The sequence below is a fragment of the Leguminivora glycinivorella genome, chromosome 4, assembly GCF_023078275.1.
Source record: "Leguminivora glycinivorella isolate SPB_JAAS2020 chromosome 4, LegGlyc_1.1, whole genome shotgun sequence".
NCBI lineage: Eukaryota > Metazoa > Arthropoda > Insecta > Lepidoptera > Tortricidae > Leguminivora > Leguminivora glycinivorella.
This window is the reverse complement of record NC_062974.1, coordinates 26755519-26776963: the sequence shown is the minus strand read 5'-3', so window position 1 is coordinate 26776963 and position 21445 is coordinate 26755519. Positions and strand designations below refer to the sequence as shown.

General features: G+C 39.3%; 1 protein-coding gene across 3 annotated transcripts in view; it reads right to left on the bottom strand.

The window, feature by feature from the left end:
- LOC125225829 overlaps positions 1–21445 on the bottom strand; it is a 248626-nt gene that overhangs the window by 44133 nt on the left and 183048 nt on the right. For 2 of the 3 annotated variants that reach the window (XM_048129688.1, XM_048129686.1), the window contains exons 8-15: positions 20191–21260; positions 19654–19877; positions 18762–18929; positions 18241–18395; positions 17572–17733; positions 16320–16613; positions 15935–16065; positions 15449–15590 (exon numbers count right to left, since the gene is read on the bottom strand). In XM_048129688.1, the coding sequence (XP_047985645.1) occupies positions 15449–15590; positions 15935–16065; positions 16320–16613; positions 17572–17733; positions 18241–18395; positions 18762–18929; positions 19654–19877; positions 20191–21260 (2346 nt within the window). The remainder of the gene's footprint in view (positions 1–15448; positions 15591–15934; positions 16066–16319; positions 16614–17571; positions 17734–18240; positions 18396–18761; positions 18930–19653; positions 19878–20190; positions 21261–21445) is intronic. The other variant, XM_048129687.1, reaches the window with a different exon arrangement.

Here is a 21445-nt window from a genome sequence, read left to right as displayed (position 1 = left end):
GCAACAACACAAAAATTATGAACAATCAAGAGCCTGAGACATATTTAAAATTACAGGCAAGAATCAACTTCAGTACAAAATTTGACACGCTCGGCCCCTATACAAATATATGAATTTGTTTCTTCTATCTAAATTAAGTTCTGTGCTCCTGGCAATTAAACGGTTGAAAGGAAACGAAATTGTGCTATTGCCGAGGCAGGTTCTTAGCGAATGTCCCACACCACAATTAAGCCCTAATATTTTACAGTCAACTTCTACGACACTCACGGGACGAAAGGAGTGTGTGAAATTCATAGCCCGTCACCTCACGGGAGAATTGCAGGTAGGTATAATACATTAGTAATACCAAAGAGTATCGAGTTTCTAGAGAGTTACTGTTGAAGAAAAATGTGTAGTCACAGTGCATAGTTAGACTGCCATCTCTCGACACAGGCTTAAAACTTTTTAACCTCAGCTTTGACAGTTTGGACCATATTCTTAGCTTGATATGTGTTAAAATGTCAAATATCATTATTAGCGTCATCTAGCCGAGAGTCCCCCAAAGGTGTATCGCCATCTAGCCCACCGTACCTTTTTCTCAACGGTTCCGAGGTACGTTTTTTTCTTAAACTTCTGTCTATACGGAGTTACATATGTCTTTGGTAATACATAATTTTAAGGTATAGGACAAGAAACATTTATTACTTATACATATATTTATTTGAAGATGACGAAGTTAATGATGAGATGACGTACGATAGAGAGGTACTTTTTTTTTATTTATTTGGAAGAAAAAGACAATATGCTGCGCCGACAACAAGTAGGTAATGGGATAAGGGCAAGCGAATGATGATTGATATACTTGAACATAAAAGAAACTACAACCGAAGTGATGCCTAACTATGTACCAAAGATATATGTAACTCCGTATAGACAGCTACAGTCTAGAAAAAAACGTACCTCAGAATCATATAGAAATAAGTACGGTGGCCTAGATGGCGTTACACCACTTACACCTTTGGGGGACGCTCGGCTAGATGGCGCGAATATTAATATTTGACATTTTAACACATATCAAGCTAAGAATATGGGCCAAATTGTCAAAACTGAAGTTTAAATCGACCTGTAGTTTTTATCGACCGACCCTGGGTCCCACGGAAGACCAGCGCTGTGGCACCATCTGTGCCAGAGCATATGCTGAGTGGTGTCCTTTTGCGACCACTATGTCAAACATTATGTATTTACATGTTGTGTTTATGTACTCTAGTATATAAGTACCTTCTTGGTCGTAATAAATGTATTTTCTTTCTTTTTTCTTTCTTTCTAAAAGTTTTAAGCTTGTGTCGAGAGATGGCAGTCTATGCACTGTGATTACATATCTTACTTTGATAGTAACTCTCTATACTACTTGATCCTCCTTGCTATGTACACAATAACGAATTAAATTAAAATTTTAATGTAGAAAAATCGATCGAAATATACACTGATCGATTGGTATTCGAAGGACAAACGGCATTGTCCACGCACATGGCTAAGTGATACGCTGGACTTATTGTGGGGCTCAATAAGGAACTGTTTGGAATAGCTTTACTTTGACCTTTTGAAATATTCAGGGCATCGTCAGATTCTTTGTTTATAAGTGGGTCTGCAAAGAAGACATTGACGCCATCCAGAAAAACTGGGTGGAAGTCGAAAATCGGGAGCGGAGAATCAGGGGAGAGGCTGTTGCCCAGCAGTGGGACATTCCAATAGGCTAAAAAAAGCAATACAACATCCTGTCCTGAAGTCTGTTACGTAAGTTTGTCAACATGACAAACCCATTCAACCGAAAAGTAAGAATGTCTAAGATGAAAGATCCGAAAGAAATTATTTGTTGAAAGTTTAGCAGCACCTAGCTTCACTTCCCATGGTAATCTTTTTTAGATATGAGATGAGTTGTCCGTATTTGCTTGCAGTGTTTTTGGCACTGAATGTTTTAGGGGATGAATGCTCAGGTAGGAAATATAAAATAAAGTAGGAATCAATAAAAACATATACCATTCTTAGTTATTTACAAATGTGCATAACTAACAATATCATGCAGTACCTACTGCCGATTTTATACCCCATCAATTAGTGCAATGATACTAAATTCGTTACAGCATTCGACCTTATAAAGGAGATAAAAAACGTAATCAAGAACAAAGATCACTTTGTACACGTCGTTTGAAGGTTTACAATTAAACCTTGTGTATATATCCTGTATACTAAAACTTGACTAACCTATTTTTTTTTAAAACAATCTACAATATGTATACCTATACTTAGTAGCTAAGTGATAAAAAAAAACATTTATTTCAAGCCAATTATTGCTCATACAGGTTGATTCCATACTATATTATATTATAAATAAATTAAAACTTATAATTAAATTAAATTAAAATGAAAACAATTTAATGAAACAATTAGGACAATCAATAAGTCTAAAAACTATTAATTTAATAATGACAACTTTCAAATCACGGGGGAGCAGGCATCTTCTGGGCGAGCTCACTCCATCGTAGGCCACGTCTTTGCTTTTGGCTAGTCTGTGGCCAAGAGTAAGCCAATTTATAATGTACGCTAATTATGATAATTTAACTTTAATTGACATAGATTACTAATTGGACTGCCGGTTGGCCGCCGCGACGTAAACATGTCTTTCATCGTTCTCTGCAATAAATAATTCAAAATGTGTGTTTAAACTACTGCATTCAAGTAAATCTACTGAACTTTGTGGAGTGCTAAGGTGAAACTAAGGATCTAAATAAACAGTGACAGTTTTTGTGCTCAATTTGTTGTAAAAACTCCAAAACATTTCTACAGTGAAGTTAATCCACCGTCAATCCTCGAAACGTGTGTGTTGTTGATTATCAGTTAAGTGTCGCGTCTTATAGACAGACGTAACCGACTCAATCTGCACGGCGCTTACGCCCTTCCGCCAAATGACATTCTACTAGGCTGTTTACGAACAATTTGTGGAATTTTATTAATATAAACTGTTTAATGGATACTTTGCGGTCCATCACAAAGTCTTTATTTATACAGTAACAAACATTATTGAATACAACATCAAAACATTGGAGCAAAAATGGCCTTGAACTGTGGTGCTGGTTGCGGGTTACCTATTGAAAACTTCTCGTTAAATTGTGCCAAGTGTGATAAAATCTTTCACTTACAATGTGTCAATATCTCCGAAGAGGCCTACGAAGACTGGTCAATGGATGCAAGGACAAGCTGGGTTTGCCCAAACTGTCGTAGTACATTACCAAAAGGAGACAACTCCATGACCCCGGTGCGCTCCTTCGGATCCCCGCACCCAAATGTTACTACTACTAGAGGATCGAACCGTCCCACTAATTTGACTGAGGTTTCTAGTTCTGAAGCCCTAAACTCGCTTACTCACGAAATACGTATGTTAAGAAAAGACATGAGCGAGCTAAAAACAAGTTTAGAAAAAATGACTTCATCTCTAGCACAGTGTAATGCTCGTTTAGACTCGCACGAGCAAAGAATCTTATCTCTCGAAGAGCGTGAATGTGAAAAAGACCTCGAAATATCATCACTTCAATCTACAATTGTTTTACTTCAAGATCAGATTGAGGCTCAGCACCAATGGAACATGCGTAACGAGATCGAAATCATGGGCATAAATGAAACTTCGAACGAAAATCTGACTCACATAGTGCTAGTCACTGCTAGTAAAATCGGGGCAACTCTACATGAAAACGATATTGACGCTATATATCGTGCGGGACCCTCGCGTGCGTCGACGTCTGGCAGCAGTGAAGCAAGCGAGAACAAGCAGCCCCGGCCCGTGATACTTCGTTTAACACGAAAAAGTTCTCGGGACTCATTCATTCGCTTAGCTAAATTAAGGCGTAACTTGTCCACGTCCGACCTAGAAGTATCAGGTCCACCTAGGAAAATCTTCTTTAACGAGCATCTCACAAAAAAGAACCGCCAGTTATTTCGTGAGGCCCGCCTGCGAGCTAAACATTATGATTTTAAATTCTGCTGGATCAAAAATGGCACAATTTTCGTCAGAGAAAAGGAAGGTGTTCATGCTTCTGCAATCAAGTGCCAAACAGACCTGGATGCTCGTATTGGTCTGCCCCCGCTGGCAGAGCCTTCAGCCAACCCTTCCGGAAACTGCACAAATTATCTATAAAATATTGTTTAGATATAGATATATTTATATATATCTACACACGCACTCATTCCACATCATTATATCTACACATATACACAAATACACCTCATATGTATACGCATACTTTAATCCCCTGGAACTTTTGTTGGCGATAATGATGCCTGGCGGACGAGTTCATTTCTTCTCTCAAGAGTACCTCACGTTTTGTTTATTGAGTGACATTGACAACTGCATTGTGCTTTATTTAATTAATTTCGGTATTCACATTCAACGATGATTTAGGGTCACATTTAGATAATTCATTTACCATTAAATGTCACTCATTCAACAGTATTGAATCATGTTCCCAGGTACTAACAAATGGTCATTTTAAATTACTTTGTTTTAACATAAGAAGTATTCAACATAACTTTAATGATTTTGCTGTCGCACTTAAACGTTTTAATACGATTTTTGACATGATTATTTTAACGGAGTGCTGGCTTCAGGATAACTCGATTGTTGGTCAACTTCCAGGTTACAATTCATTCCATACTACTAATCATTTGAATAAAAGCTGTGGTGTAACCATTTATGTAAGTAACTCTCTGTGCGCCGTTGTTGAGGAACCAACTGTGTCGGGGGCTGACTTCTTACTAGTCCGGGTTCAGAACATCTCTGTTCTAGGAATATATCGCTCGCCGTCTTTAACTGATTTTGAGGCATTCAATCGTTCCCTGGATTCAGCATTAAAGAGCGTAAGTAACAGCTCCTCCATAATTGTTGCAGGAGACATAAATATTGATTTGCTCTCTGAGAGTCAGAGTTCCATAACAGGTGACTACCTTGCCCTGATGGCCTCTCATGGTTTGCTACCTGCGATAACGGCGCCTACAAGAGGAAGAGCGTGCCTGGATCACATCTTCATAAAAACCGATCACAGTGCTGCGGGTATGGTATGCAAAAGTGCGATAACTGATCACGACTTAACTATAGTGAATGTATCTCGTGCCATCACTGGTTGCGGTCGCGACCGTAACGCTTGCCGGACCAACATCCAAGAAATATCAGCTGAGCTACGTGATACTGACTGGGAGCCTGTAACAAGCTGCGAAGATGTTAACACTGCTGTTTCAGCCTTCAATAATATTATTTCTAGCGCAGTAGACAAACACACTAGCATAGTCAAACTTAGCCGCAGAAGGTTCAACCTAAAGCCGTGGATGACGCCTGGCTTAATAAGATGTATGAGACATCGTGATAGCCTCCACTTACAGGTAAGAAGAAATCCCGATAACGAAATTCTGAAAGCTAAATATATTCGTTACAGGAATTTTTACGGACAATTACTACGTAATATTAAAAATCAATATGACAACGCAGACCTTACCCGCAATAGCAACAACCCGAAAAAGCTCTGGAAATCAATAAAGAGAATTTGTGAATATCCAAATAGCAACTCCGATGCCGGTGAACTAACAAAAATTTCCACAACTACTCAGGAATCTCTGAATTTTTGTAATAGCCATTTTGCATCTATAGGCGAAAATTTAGCTGGTCAAATCATGAAGAGGCTCAATACTACTCAACAGAGTCTCGCGTCTTCTTGTTTACAAGGCAGAGTCCCCACTACATCTTTCTTTCTTGCCCCAACGGATCCTCATGAAGTAAGTTGTTTTATAAAAAACTTAAAAAACGAGAGTGCGCCTGGGCCAGACGGATACAGGCCTGCTCTAATAAAAGGTATCAGGGAATTCATTTGTGTACCGCTCGCACATATTTTCAATTTAAGTCTGCGTTCAGGATTGTTCCCCGAGGCGTGGAAGAGGTCTGTGGTGTCACCAATATTTAAATCTGGTCAGAAAAATAATCCCGACCACTACCGTCCGATATCCCTTCTTTGCATTTTTTCCAAATTATTAGAAAAAGTTGTAAACAAACGCCTTACAAGTTTCTTAGAAAAATATAAACTTTTATCTGACAGACAGTTTGGTTTTAGAAAGGGTAGATCCACTGAGAATGCCGTCGTACTACTGTCAGACCTAATCGCTAAACAGCTTGATCGGGGAAAACACTGTATCGGAGTTTTTCTTGATCTGGCAAAAGCCTTCGATACTGTCTCAGCGCCGATTCTTCTCAAAAAACTTGAATACACTGGCATAAGAGGTTCGGCGCTGGGATGGTTCGAAAGCTATCTCACAAATCGTGCGCAGCATGTCAGAGTCGGCGATACCGTAAGTAGCGATTTGCCTATCAAATTCGGTGTCCCACAGGGCAGCATCCTGGGGCCAACGCTCTTTCTTATATATATGAATGACATTCTATCAATCCAGATGCAGAACACTGAGATGATATGTTACGCTGATGACACTGTGGTCCTCTTCAGTGGTCGGTCGTGGCCTGAGGTAAAGTCGTTGGCAGAGACTGGCATGTCGCGTGTAGCTGACTGGTTAGATAGAAATTTACTTACTCTGAATACTAAAAAAACTAAATTTTTAACTTTTCATAAAACCCTTTCATCTGCGCCTCACTCTTGTAATACTTTGGCTTTGTCTTCCAGTTTCGGTTCACGCGACTCCATTGACCGTGTGGAAACGGTCACGTATCTCGGAGTGGCAATTGACCAAAAACTGTCCTTTAGATCACACATTAAAATATTGTCAGGCAGGGTTAGAAAAATTATTTATATCATGAAACTTCTAAGAGGCGGAGGGTCCCAAGTTGTATTAAAATTAGTATATTTTGCACTCTGCCAATCTATTATTCAGTACTGTATTGCAGCCTGGGGTGGCGCCGCCAAAAGCGTAATGATAGAATTAGAACGGGCGCAGCGAGCCGTACTGAAGGTAATGTTGAGGAAACCTTTTCGTTATCCCACCGACGAGTTGTACAGAGAAACATCAGTTCTTAGAGTTCGTCAACTTTTCATAGTAAAAGCTGTTACAGAATCTCATAGAATTGCTGTATCTTCTGTTGACCACATCAGGCGACGTCTGAAGCGTATTAATCACCTTACTATTTCTTGTCCTAGAGCCCATACTGCGTTCGCCAAACGCTTTCCATTCTTTCTACACCCTACAGTCTACAACAGGGTCTCCAAGATATGTAACTTTGATGACTTCTCTTGTTCTATCTTAAAATCAAAAACTAAAAAATGGCTTCTTTCTCAGTCCTACGATCAAACAGAAGAAATAATTCATACTTAGTTGCGTATACTCACACACACACACACACACACACACACACACACACACACACACACACACACACACACACACACACACACACACACGCGCACACTCATTAAATGTCACTTCCACATATGCATGTCTGCCCTGTTTACTTAGTTTAAATAGCTTTTTTTTTATTGTCTCTGTGCATGCACTTTTCTATAATTTGATGTAATTTGTATTACCTTTGTAAAAATATTTTTCAAAAAACAAAACGGCCAACATATTCCGTTTAGACAAAGTCCCACAGTTAAATCTATTTTTTCGGTTCCCGAGATACAGGCTGCGCCTAGTTTGGGGCCGACGGATATAACCTTAATGGCAAAAATGTAATTATGTTAAGTTCTGCTTGGAAATGTACCTATATAGATATTTTTTGGCAAATAAACGATTTATGATTATGATTATGATTAATTAATATTGTACTATTGACTTGTAAATTTTTTAATTTTATGAATAAATGAATAAAATAAAATAAAAATAAATATATTGTAGCTGATATAAGGTTTCTAATCTTTGAATAAAAAAAATAACATTTTTGGTGCTCACCTTTAGTGTGAGCGTTGAGAGTTTTTTAGCACCTCGATAGCTGCAATATATCTGAGTCCGTAGCCGAGAGTACAATCGATCATGTCCCGTAGCGTATCGAAGTTGGGTAAGGGCTCTGATGGCGACCAGGGGCCCGTTTCTCGAAAGGTACAAGCCTTGTATTACAAGTGCGCGAACTGTCAAATCGTATGGGTTGTCATGGAAACACGTAATACAAGGTACCTTTGTACTTTGTACCTTTCGAGAAACGGGCCACAGAGGGCCGATTTTTGAATCTCAGCAATTCAATTTCGTGAAATTCGTTCAGTAACATCTCCACTACTAGCGATTTAAAATCTACTAACAGAATCGAAAACGAGTGGTAATTACCACTAGTTTTGAAATTACTAGCCGTCCTTTTTAAAAAATAGAATTACATCGTTTTCCACAGACTTTCGAACGGCGAATTCCTGCGTTCGAAATTCAAAAATCGATCCCCAGCACCGATAGCATGGTCGCGGGATAGACGATGAAACCTCAGGCCGTCCCTATCGCACTTACAAATAGTGCGAAATGTACAGGCTGATGTTATATCACTTATCGCGCGACCATGCTTGCCTGCTAAGGTATACCATTATTTTGCCATATTTTATCTAATAGCGCAAACTAAATTTTGTCAGTCGGAAATGCTTGAACTATGTACTTGACACTGAGGGCAACTAAACCATTCTTTTGCCATATTTTTTGCCTATAGCGCAAGTTATTTATTGACCCTTTGCTAAACTTGCCTGTAAGGTAGAATACTCCAGTGTACGGACACCGCATGCATATTCAGCGTTGATCATGTATCTTGGCGACACGTCAAAATCCGATCAGACGCGACCAGAATGACTACTAGGGTTAATGATAGCATAGCTATTAATAGTCAAAATATAGCAAACGTATTCTTCTCTCGTAATCTTTAGTTTTGCTGGATAAACGTAAAGAAAAATCACAATGACATACCTACCTTTATGTCCTATTTCATTGTTTCCTATTATATACTTTTACATAATTACCTTGTTAAATTCAATATTGTAATATTATAATCGATTCAATACCTAGCATAATTTAGATTTAAGACTTGCTGTACCCTGTCAGGGTCCATGTGAAACCAATATAAATATGTAACACCTAGATGTAACCATGGATGCAATAAAGAAATTATGAATTATGAATTATCATAAATAACAATATTAAACATGTAAATCCGGTAACCCACGTAAAATTGTCGAAAGTCGCTCGACATGTTTCGCTCCGTAACGAGGAGGCGAGGAGGAGGATCGCGCGTGCTCAATGAAAATGCTCCTCGTTACGGAGTGAAACATGTCGAGCGACCTTCGACAATTTTACATGAGTTCGACGATTCTACATGTTTAATATGTCCAGTGTCTCACGGTAGTTTTATTATAGAAGCGCTGGTAGCCTAGCGGTAAGTACGTGCGACTTTCGCTCTGGAGGTCGCGGGTTCGAACCCCGGCTAGCACCAATGAGTTTTTCGGAATTTATGTGCGAAATGTTATGTGATATTTGACAGTTGCTTTTCGGTGAAGGAAAGCATCGAGAGGAAACCGGACTAATTCCAATAAGATCTAGTTTACCCTTAGGGTTGGAAGTTCCGATGGCAGTCGCTTCCGTAAAAACTAGTGCCTACGCCAAATCTTGGGATTAGATGTCAAAGCGGACCCCAGGCTGCCATGAGCCGTGGCCGGCCTGGCCAAAATGCCGGGATAACGCATTTTGGCCAGGCCGATTAAAACAACTGACATAGAATGAGATAGCAATTACGCAGTGATTATTAAGACGCTTTATTCGAATGTGGCCATATATTACATTTATCTTGTATATTTAGGTAAAATTCCGTATTTGGAGGCACCTAATGAGAATTATAAAAAATAACCCAGAAGTAGCAGTTCCTTTGCATTTAATGCTTACATACATACATACATACAATCACGCCTGTGTCCCATGAAGGGGTAGGCAGAGCACATGAAACTACTCAGGTTTCAGTGCCACTCTTGGCAAATAAGGGGTTGAAAGAAAACAAAACTGTATGTGTGTGTTAATCACGTGTTAATGCTTAATAAGAAGAAATACCTGTCATTTATTTTCGCGCAGTAACTTTGATATGGTGTTAAACTTTGACGAAATTATTTTAGTAGTTACTCTAAGCCTTAGATGATTAAAATTTAATATGTACTTTACTACCTACTACTTTTAACTTCTCCCACAATACCAAATTATAAATAAACAACAACACGCACACCGCATCAACAATCACGAATACAGGATCCGCGATTTGGCGTCTCGTCAAAATCGGATAACAACATGCGAAGAATACAAAAAGACAAACTTTAAACTTCATTTTCACCACACCTACTATTAAAGGCTTACTTTGCTATTCGAAAACAGATAGCAAAATTGCATTTTATCCACAAGAGTGCAAAGTAATTTCATACAAATTTTAACTTGATGTCTTAAGCTGACTGGTAGAATTTTCCTATAATTGATGATTTTGAGTCATAAATATTGGATAAATTCATGGGATTTGATTTAGTTTCATGTTTTATAGTCAGTATTTTGTTCGTGTTGGTGTGGTGAAAAATTTTATGTTTCACTGGGAGGCAAAGTTTGTTTAACCTTCGTGCCTTGAAACCCTCGCAACGCTCAAGATTCCACTTTTTGAACCACTCGCTACGCTCGCGGTTCAATATTGGAATCATTCGCTTGCTCGGGTATCAATATTGGCACGTGCGGTTAAACAACAACTTTGCAACCTTGTAAAACAAATAACTATTCCATGCTTACCTACTGAAATGCCAACCTTCCCTACAGATGTAGGTACTCGTAGTGCGAAAAGGGTTTCCTTCGAATTTTTCCGGAAACATTTGTATTTGTCATGCTAGTTCATTCAATCACAATGTCAGTACATCTTGTACTGAGACTGACTGAAAGCATGTTTTTTTGTCTGTTTGTTCTTTTTATATTTAAACGTGTAGTTTTTAGTTGTAATTCGACATCTAGATAGCTTATACATCTCTTATTAATTGTAGTAGCGTTAGAGCGTTTTCACATTATCCGATCCGATGTTGGATGTCGGCAGGATTTCAAAGGCGAAAAAGGATATCGGTCCTACATCCGATGTCGGATCGGACAATGTAAAAACGCACTTATAGAGGTACTTTATTTAGACTTACTATTACTTATCAATTTTAATGTAATTTAAATAGGCTAGTTTCCTATACTTAAAATAAAATATTTTATGTAGTGCAGTGCACGAAATAAAGCACCAAATATTTAGAAAAAAAATATGGACAGTAGATATTTATAAACATAATTTCAATTTAATAAGTCAAAGAGAACGATATAAAGTAAATGAATTGACCGTGACGTCACTCCTCAGTATTTCATAGTAATTCCATATTAGCAAATCATTTGGACAGTTCTTAAAAAGAAGCTGATTTGACTAGTAGGAAACTAGCCTATTCTTTGTACATATATGACGAGTAAAAACGCCCCTGTGGCATATTTGCTGAATAAATGATTTGATTTGATAGAGTTGTCGTAATGATAAAGTTATGACGTTATGTATGGTTCTTTGTTTTGTTCCTAAGAGAGATTCTGCATATTTGCATAAAACGATGTTATCGCTGCATGTGAATGTGTTTTGTTTCCTTATTAATGTATTGTTGTATTAATTGTTTGATTATCTGACTACCGGATTGAAAGAGAAATCAAGAGTGCCATAAAGTACGTGTGTTATGCTATTGGACGTGTTGTAAAGTATGTGGGAAAAGGAAACTCGTAGGATGAATGGGTTCCTTTACATTCTATGCCTGTGTGCGTAGCCGAATGGCACAAACGCTCACGAAACGCTAACGAAACGAAACGCTCGTAGATATCTATCTCTATAGCTTTTGCGTATTGGCGTGACAGAGCCAGACTACCATTCGCGGCGTTTCGTTTTCGCGTCGGAGAAATGCCATTCGGCTACGGGGCCTGGTATCGCTCTAAAAAAAAAAAGTGGTTCTTTAAACGAAGCAGGAGGATGTTAAAATGTTTATGAGATGTCGTTGAAGTCTTTTGTATGTGATACAATTACTAACGACGTAAAAAAACGAATGTCCACCAAAAAAGGATCTTGTCATATTTCACTGTCAGCAATAAGCTCTGATGTTCAGTGTCAAATAACTTCCGTCAATCAAGGACACGCTGGTCGGATTGTGTTACTTCAAAATATTCTGTTAAAGCACAGTATAAATAGAACTTGCAGTATAAAAACTGCTCTGGATTCTGCAATATGTTGTTAGTAAGAAGAGCAAGAAAATATTACTTTACGGAATTAGTTTTTCATAAGTAAATATCTTGCACAGATCGACAGATCAAGGTGACGACAAACGTACTTGTATAGATAAACGCTTATCCATACTAATATTATAAATGGGAAAGTGTGTGTGTCTGTTTGTTTGTCCGTCTTTCACGGCAAAACGGAGCGATGAATTGACGTGATTTTTTAAGTGGAGATAGTTGAAGGGGTGGAGCGTGACATAGGCTACTTTTCGTCTCTTTCTAACGCGAGCGAAGCCGCGGGCAAAAGCTAGTATTATATACATACTAGCAGAGAACACCCCAGACTGCGCACAACTGTCTCAAATATCTGTATTTATCACATAAAGAAATGCCTCTACCGAGACTCGAACCCAAAACCACAGTATAATAAAGAGTAGTAGTGAGTAGTAGGGAGGGAGTAGTAGTAGGGAGTAGTAGTAGGGAGTAGTAGTATGGCCACTTCCGCTCCCCGCTGAAAGTTCCGCCCACCCCCTCTCGGTTACCTCACAGTTACCGCCTGTTAAAAACGCGAACAGCCAACCTGTCATAAATATTTGACTCATACAAGCATAGTACGCGTTCACCTACAGCTTAGACTGTGTGGTCTGAAGTGGTCTGTGTGCCAGGAACGCGCCTCTTTCATATAATTATTTGATCGCCAGTGTCCGAGGTGTGCCAAAACTATGTACTTCACCACCGATTCGGGCAGTCCGATCGTCTTTTATGTGCATTGTGTCCAAAATTTGGGGGGTTAGGTCTGTGTAGATTTACTGCCACCCTTGATCCACTGTACCCCAACCTCTTCTGAAACTAACAACTACCAAAGAGGATCGAGTATTATAGAGAGCTACTGTCAAAGTAAAATGTGTAATCAGTAATCACAGTGTATAGACTGCCATCTCTCGACACAGGCTTAAAACTTTTGAACCTCAATTTTGACAATTTGGTCCATATTCTTAGCTTGGTATGTGTTAAAATGTCAAATATTAATATTAGCGCCATCTAGCCGAGCGTCCCCCAAAGGTGTAACGCCATCTAGGCCATCGTACCTTTTTCTACGAGTATATGGTTCTGAAGTACGTTTTTTTCTTAGACAGTAGCTGTCTATACGGAGTTACATATGTCTTTGCTACTACCTAGGCAGCTTACATGAAGCTAAGTTATAATACTGTAAGCCACAAAACCCACACGGAAGGCCACAACACAATGTAACTGTTATTATGTAGTGTGGGAACACTGTCGCTCGAGCTTTAGGTAATCTGTTCCGCAATTAAAGTTTTTTGGTAATTAATTAAGATATTGTGTGTTGCAGTTCCGTCTTAAAGTATATCAAAGACAGATACAGTCTAAGAAAAAAACGTACCTCAGAACCATATTACTATAGAAAAGGTACGGTGGCCTAGATGGCGTTACACCTTTGGGGGACGCTCGGCTAGATGGCGCTAATATTAATATTTGACATTTTAATACAAGCTAAGATTCATATGGGCCAAATTTTTAAAACTGAGGTTTAAAGCTTTTGAGTATCGTGTTTCATAAATGTAGACTAAAATGTCATAGACCTATATGAATAAACATATGGTACCTACATGCTATGGTTGTAGTAGTGAAGGTATTGGAATCTAGAATCTGCCTGATGTGGTAATTTAAACAAACAGTTCCCTATTTGTTTAGTAAACATATTATTACAACATGCAGAAGTGTCAACTTATGCTATACTATAAAAACTTCAACTTTAGTTATGTAGGAAACAAAATATAGGTACTAAAATCTACGCTTTTCAAATATACATACCCAAGTACATTTTGAGTATCGTGTTTCATAAATGTAGACTAAAATGTCATAGACCTATATGAATAAACATATGGTACCTACATGCTATGGTTGTAGTAGTGAAGGTATTGGAATCTAGAATCTGCCTGATGTGGTAATTTAAACAAACAGTTCCCTATTTGTTTAGTAAACATATTATTACAACATGCAGAAGTGTCAACTTATGCTATACTATAAAAACTTCAACTTTAGTTATGTAGGAAACAAAATATAGGTACTAAAATCTACGCTTTTCAAATATACATACCCAAGTACATTATGTAGTAACTACGCTGTCAATCAGAACTGAATCAGAACGCATCTAACTCATATTTTTACCAAGCAATAACACTACACTTGTCAAGCATAACGTCTTTCTTTCATAGATTGATCGATATTGCGTGACTAAAAACAATAAACGTACGTAACTGATAAAGACGAGTGAAGCAATGTAACACAAAGTGTAACATAAAAGAAGGTTACCCAACTGAACGCGAAATGAGCTATGAGGGCATGTCATCATTAGTTCTAATTGCGAAGTTGATAATTCAATCAGTTACCATCATACTTTATACATCGTGTTTTTATTGAATTCCGTTAACTTCGGCATATAGTTAGGTCCATTATAGGAAACAGAATAGCATAATTCGTTTTTTTTATTGAAAGTTTTTTCTGAAAAACACCATACACCTGCGATAGATGTTACAACAATTGCTGTTAAGTGGTAAACAATATTTATACTGTATTTTTTATAACCATTTGGTTGTATTTTTATGTCTGTTTATCATGAATAAATGCTTTTTATTGTATTGTATTAAGAAACGAGCTTTGTGTGTTCGATATGCGATTGACATGTGTGTCGCTTAACTTAAAACTTGGGCAAATCCATTCTGCTATAAGGTTCATTATCTTTCAGATCGTATTACATTTTTTCTACATTCAACCTTAAAGCATAATGGATTTACCCATGTTTGAAGTTAAGCGACACATGTCATAGTTTTGACACTTGCTTAGTGTGTTTATTGTAAAGCCCATTTTTAACCCCCGACGCAAAAACGAAGGGGTGTTATAAGTTTGACGTGTCTGTCTGTGTGTATGTCTGTCTGTCTGTCTGTCTGTCTGTCTGTCTGTCTGATTGTCTGTTTGTCTGTCTGTCTGTCTGTGTATGTGTGTCTGTCTATGGCTCTCGAACGGATGAACCTATTTTGATTTAGTTTTTTTGTCTGAAAGCTGAGTTAGTCGGGAGTGTTCTTAGCCATGTTTCATGAAAATCGGTCCGGTCGCGGTCGGGGTTGTTTTCAAAATTTTAATTTTGTGGTTAGGTTATTCAATTAGCAATTGAAGCAAATCTATCGCGGGTGGTTTATAAAAAAGTACTAACCTCAGGCTGTGGTTGCACTCGCGCCGGCAACGCTCGTGCGATTTCTGGTGAAGCCGAGCGCTCACGTTCGCGCATCTCACTCGCTAACGCCGCCGCGCGCGCCGCTCTTGCTGCCACTTCTAGCGATCCGCTGGATTTACTCCTGAAAAGGAACTAAATTTTTAGACAAAAGAGAAAACTATGAGGAAATAAGGTCAAAGATTCCTCATGGAAAGATGCTACTAAATATATACGTAGCCAGCAGTTTTGGTTCATCATTGTATCTAATTTGACAGCTAGTTCAAATCAAAGAGGAAGCAAGTGATTAACTGACATACTAACAAGGCAAGTTGAATAAAAGCTTGGGCTGGCATCTCATGCTGTATTCCGTAGTGGTTGCAGTAGCTACGTCTGTGTTAATCTGTCAGTGTGCCTCCTTATGGTAAATGCTGCTCTTGAGTCCAGAGTCTGGACTGTACTAGGTACTGTAGAAATGTTTATAGTTACCTGACAGGCCTGTCAATAGGGCCGAGCATGGATAAAGGCTGCGACGGTGCCGATGGCGCAGGGGGTAGGTACATCACGTGTCCGCCCCAGGAGAGGTAGTTTATGCCTGGCCGCCAGGGTATGGATTCCTCCTGAAGGAAAAGGAATCATTAATACTAACTTACGCTCTTAGCATAAAGAGTAGGTATAAAAACAGTGGAACTGTGGATCACGATGCGGAAAAATGAGTGAGTGAAATAAGTGATGATTTCTAGTAAGATAGAGGATTGGATCATGTTATACTTACATGATGCGAAAAGGGAAACCTAGTAATGATCTCAAGCGAGATGGACAATGGCAAAGAGTTCATTATGTGATGAGACAAGAAGAGAGAAAATGAAAATACCTTTTCTGAAGGTGGCGTAGAATTCTCTTCCTTAATATCCTCTTCCGCAGCTTTAGCTCTCGCTGGTGGCTGATACAGCAACGGATTACTCAACGAATTCGGGGCAGACTTCGTTAAAAACCAGTTCTGTTCTGGCTCTTGCAGCATTGGCTCATGTTCTAAATCGAATCTTCTAGAACCCAAGGCCGCTCCCAAAGCCCCTGAGACGGATTTTCGAAGTTTCTGGAGACTGTTGAAGCCTTGTTGTAGCTGCTTCCCCTGGAAACATTCGTAAAAGCACGACATGCCTTTTAACTATGCGGAAATGGAGATGTTCTTTATGATTATGATTAGCTGATGAGGAATAAAGATTTTTTTTTGGAGATTTTTTAAAGATGTGATATCAAGGGAAAGGGATACCAAGATAAGATAAATAGCGAAGCGTGATGGTATCGCGTGAGAAAAGGTCGTACTTCAATGAATAGTCGATAACAGTAAAATGGTATACCTACAGAAAGTTTTATCAAATAAGTGTAGATGAAAAATTTTTTTACAGATTTTTAGTTTGATTTTGAGTTTGAGGTAGGCTAGAAACAACAACAAGTAGGTACAAGATATTTTAAGATGAAATTACAGATAGTTAGTGTTATTAGTATGATGATGAAGAGTTAGTAGTGAACGTTGATTGCCTTTACTCCTCCTCAGCGAGTACGCGAGGGTCTAGGGTAGTTTAAGCCCAGATATTAGTTTGTTAGTTATATATTAGTCAAAATTTTGAATAATTTTAATGGCTTTGTTTGAACGAGAGGACCAATTGAATCAATCTATTATTGCTTGCTATATCTTCTTCTTCCTACCGTTATCCCACGTTATGTGGGGTCGCTACAACTCGTCTTCCATTCCTCTCTATCCTTCGTCATTTCAGCACTCATTTCTTTCTCATAATCTCTTTCATCGTTGTTTGGGTTAACCCCTCCCGCTCCATCCCTCATCATTAATCTCAAAAATTATTTTATTGCTTGCTAATACCATCACATAAACCAAAATCTAGAAAATTATTTTGCTAATCAGTGAATAGATAACGTCCTAGTCAATCAGTGCTAATCTGTTATACTTGCGTATTGTTTGAATGAGATGAATGTTACCACCCTCACACCAGAATTGGAACTTTACGGACCGGAATTTTATGGTTCATCAATCATCATCAACTCTCTTCATCCTCGTTCAACCAAAGCCCCCTCACCCCCGCGTACTCCTCCCCTCCCCCCACTACCTTGTCATCTCTCGGCAGACTGAGGCTGAAGGGCTGCGCGCCCGGCGCGTACGTCGCCAGCGCCGAGCCCCCGCCGCGCGGGGCCGGCGCGCCGCTCACGCCGTCCGAGCTGCTGTCGCCGAGGTCCTGCTGCGGGGTCCACGCTGGAGTTGTGTCGGGGACCTGACACCAAGTAAACAATAGTAGCGCAATTAGGATAAGAACTTCCTGGGTGAGTGGTAAGAGATCGAGAGGTTGCAGTCTGTGAGATGATTCAATCCAATCGAACCCGCCCAATGATAAAGGTCTCAAAGGAAAACGCAATTGAGATGGTAAGAAGTCCATGAAGGATGTACATGATGGTGCATGAAGGAGCATAATCAACAAGAAATTGTTGTCTCATCGGGAGAATCACGACCCATAATTAGATCATTTATCCGTAAGTACTTTACAGTGTCCCTTATGAACGTGCAATTTTTTTTGTAATCAAAACATGGAATCATTCCAAGGTCATAGTTATTTTACACTTATCTACTTCTATCGCAGACTGTAAGCAAAAAAACAAAACAAGTTTATTTAGGCCCAGTTTTATCAACCACAGTTAACATTTCCCAAGACTTCTATGAAAAATCGCATACAAAATCATAAATTAAATTCGGTAACAAACGGTTTGGTGCAACCGAGTCTTACATGTCTTGATGGAGATTCAATCCTTTGATCGCTATGCGCGTGGTCTCCCGATATGCCCGAGTCTCCCGATTTGTCGGCCGACTGATCTGACCGTGGTGATGACTCGGCTGAGATGTCTGCAGATACTTTCGTCTCCACGGCTAGTGGCTGGGTTTCTGTCGACAGAAAAATGCAGTTGAAATAGATGGGATCGTTAAGAGAATATCATTAGCACGTTAATACTACGACTTCAGAAGAAAATCTACATAACTAGATCACTTCCTGCCATACTTTCAAAGCAAAACATGGTTTAAAGAACAAGTCAAGGTATTGTTCTCGACATAAACATGTGAGAAAACGTGACCATTAATTTTGGGCATTGGTGCCATTGGTAGTTGCAAGTAACCCATCGAGAGTTAGCACAAATTAGGTAAAATGGGACCAGTAGGGCAAGCACATGATTGGTGCATTATGTCGCTGGGATATAGACTCGTCCTCATGTCATTAATAAAATTAGAAGACAGAAGTTTTGTCAGTCTTACCCGAAGCTAGATGGGCGTCCAACGTCGCTAACTGCCTCCAGGCTGCCGCAGGAGAGAACCGTGGCACCGCGCGCTGTTTCTTAGGTAGCGTCGGTCGCAGACGCAGCGCTATACCTAATGATCCGTCCGAGTCTGATGCGTCTGAGGATAGCGCGGATTCCGAGGATACTGAAACAGGGTCAAAGTTAGTTGATGAGATTTTGTTATAGGTACGATTTTGGCTTTGTATACGATTCGCTTGCCCTTATCTCAATGACTTGAGGTCGGAGCAGCGTCTCTTTTTCTTCCGTACCTCTCTATCGGACGTCATCTCATCATTTATTTGCATTTGATTTTGTAATCTATTAAATGTTTTGCTCAACGCATTTCTTGTTATTAAGTGCATCCATTGGTTGATCTTGTAAAATAGAAATTTGGTATAAGATTAGCGTCTAGCTCTCAAATAGTCACTTTAGATGCATATCACACCTGCTGAGATCATGAAATGCCATAAGGATCAAAGCAAAGCCGCTTTAAGCAGCCTCAAGACTAGCTCTAAAACTCTTTCTAATTATGTTCCTCGTAATGTTTATTCCAGTAATAGGTATCCTCATCTCTGAGTCTCAACTTTGTAGCCTTAATAGCTTATTTTATTAGGTTACTAGCTTTTGCCCGCGGCTTCGCTCGCGTTAGAAAGAGACAAAAAGTAGCCTATGTCACTCTCCGTCACTTCAACTATCTCCACTTAAAAATCACGTCATTTCGTCGCTCCGTTTTGCCGTGAAAGACGGACAAACAAACAGACACACACACTTTCCCATTTACTTATACTTAATATTAGTATGGATTAGGTTATTGTTAGTAAATATTTGAGGTCTAACAGTATAGTAGATTTCGTCATAAAGATACTCACAGTTCTTAACCTTGCAGTCCTCCTTCAGCTTAGCATTGAACTCCTCAAACTCCGCATCCTCCGCATGGTAGCCCAGCAGCTTCTGCTCGATCGCGTGGAAGTTGTTGATCTCCTCGATGATGGGGCTGCCGAGGCCAGGGAAGTCCTTCAGGTGATCTTGGACCTCGAACTGTTTGCTTTCGATCATGCCGAAGTAGAACTGTTTTGAGGGCGCTGGGGTATGTCTGGAGAAGTCAATAAACATCTTTAGATAGAAAACTGACGATCAAGATTCTCTTATTAGTCAAAAAGTTTACTGTTTAATACTTATAAATTCAATGAAATAATCTTACGCAAAAGATTAATACAGATGTAGTGCAAAAAGGGTTTACTTCGTATTTTTTATAAAACGTTCGTATTTGTCATGCTAGTTCAGACAGTGTCAAAACATCTTGTACTGAGACTGACTGAAACAGCATGACACGTTCGTACGTTTCCGTAACAATACGAAGGCAAATCTTTTCGCGCTACACCTGTAACTGAGCATTTGGTACTTACTTTTCCTTGGAAATAATATGATTTGACGTCTTATTTCTCGCAGGAGAAATCTTCCTTATCGGAGAAATCTTTCTTGTAGGCGAGTGTTCAGGCGTTGACTCTTTTCCCGACGCCTGCCCTCTATCAGGTATCGTCCTACCTTTATCTTTACTCATTTTATCTCCATTTGTAATTATATTTGTTTTACCATTAACTTTACTCTGAGTTACAGTTGACTTGATTTTACTTTCAGTAACTCTGGTTAGAGGTCTTCTACTAACAACTGCTTTAGTTTCTGGCTTGCTAACATTCGTTTTAAGACTAGACTCTTTGACTTTGCTCGGTGTTTTCGTTGGGTTTGGTTTCTGCGTCGTTTTATTCTGACTAGTTTTATTTTCACTTACATTAATTTTAGCCCCTAAGTCGTTTCTTATTCTACTTGTTGCCTTCTTCAACTCCGCTTGAAATTCATCTTTTTCTTCACTATTTTTGGGTAATAGTGAAGGAAGAGATTTTCTCAAAGGCTCACTCGGTTGGAGTCTGGATCCCTTCAGCTGTTCTCCTATAGCTTTCATCCTGCTCTCGTGCGTTGTTCTTGGAGATTCGCTATCTCGTTCACTAGAGATTAGCGTGTCAAAAGTCTTTTCCCTCCTTAATATGGGTTGTTCGGTGTCAACCTTTTTAAATCGTTCTGAATGTCTAAAGTTTCTGTTTAGCAATGGTGTTTTCCATGCTTCGCTGTCGTTTGTCTTAGATGTTTTCGCTCTACATCCGCTGACTCTGTCTGTCCTCTTTCTATAATCTTGCTTTTGTATTAGGTTTTCTTCTCTCTTCAAGGACGCTGTACTCTGGATCATGTCTTGAGTATCAGGGTATTTAAAGTGTTGTTCCTTTTCCTTGTAGGGTGACCGGTACCGTCGTTCGAAGGACTGGTCGTCCAAGGACTTGTAGGCCGTGTAGGAGTTCCTGGGTGCTTCAGGCTCATGGCTGAGCTTCTTGGTCTCATGCCTGGTCCTGAAGAGCCGGAGCTTCCTTTGGGGTTCCGGTCTCGCATTCCCTTCGCTGGAATCTGGCGATGAACCCTCACGGTTCTGAAAAGATATAAGCAACGTTTAAAAAACATATAATTGCATATCATTACGCCACATCATTACGCCATAACAATATCGATATCTATTTTGTGTACATAATTTGGGACGCCATTTCAACCAATTGTATTGTATTTATATACATCTAGTAATCTTTTTCCATGAATTTACTTCAAGGATCTGAATCC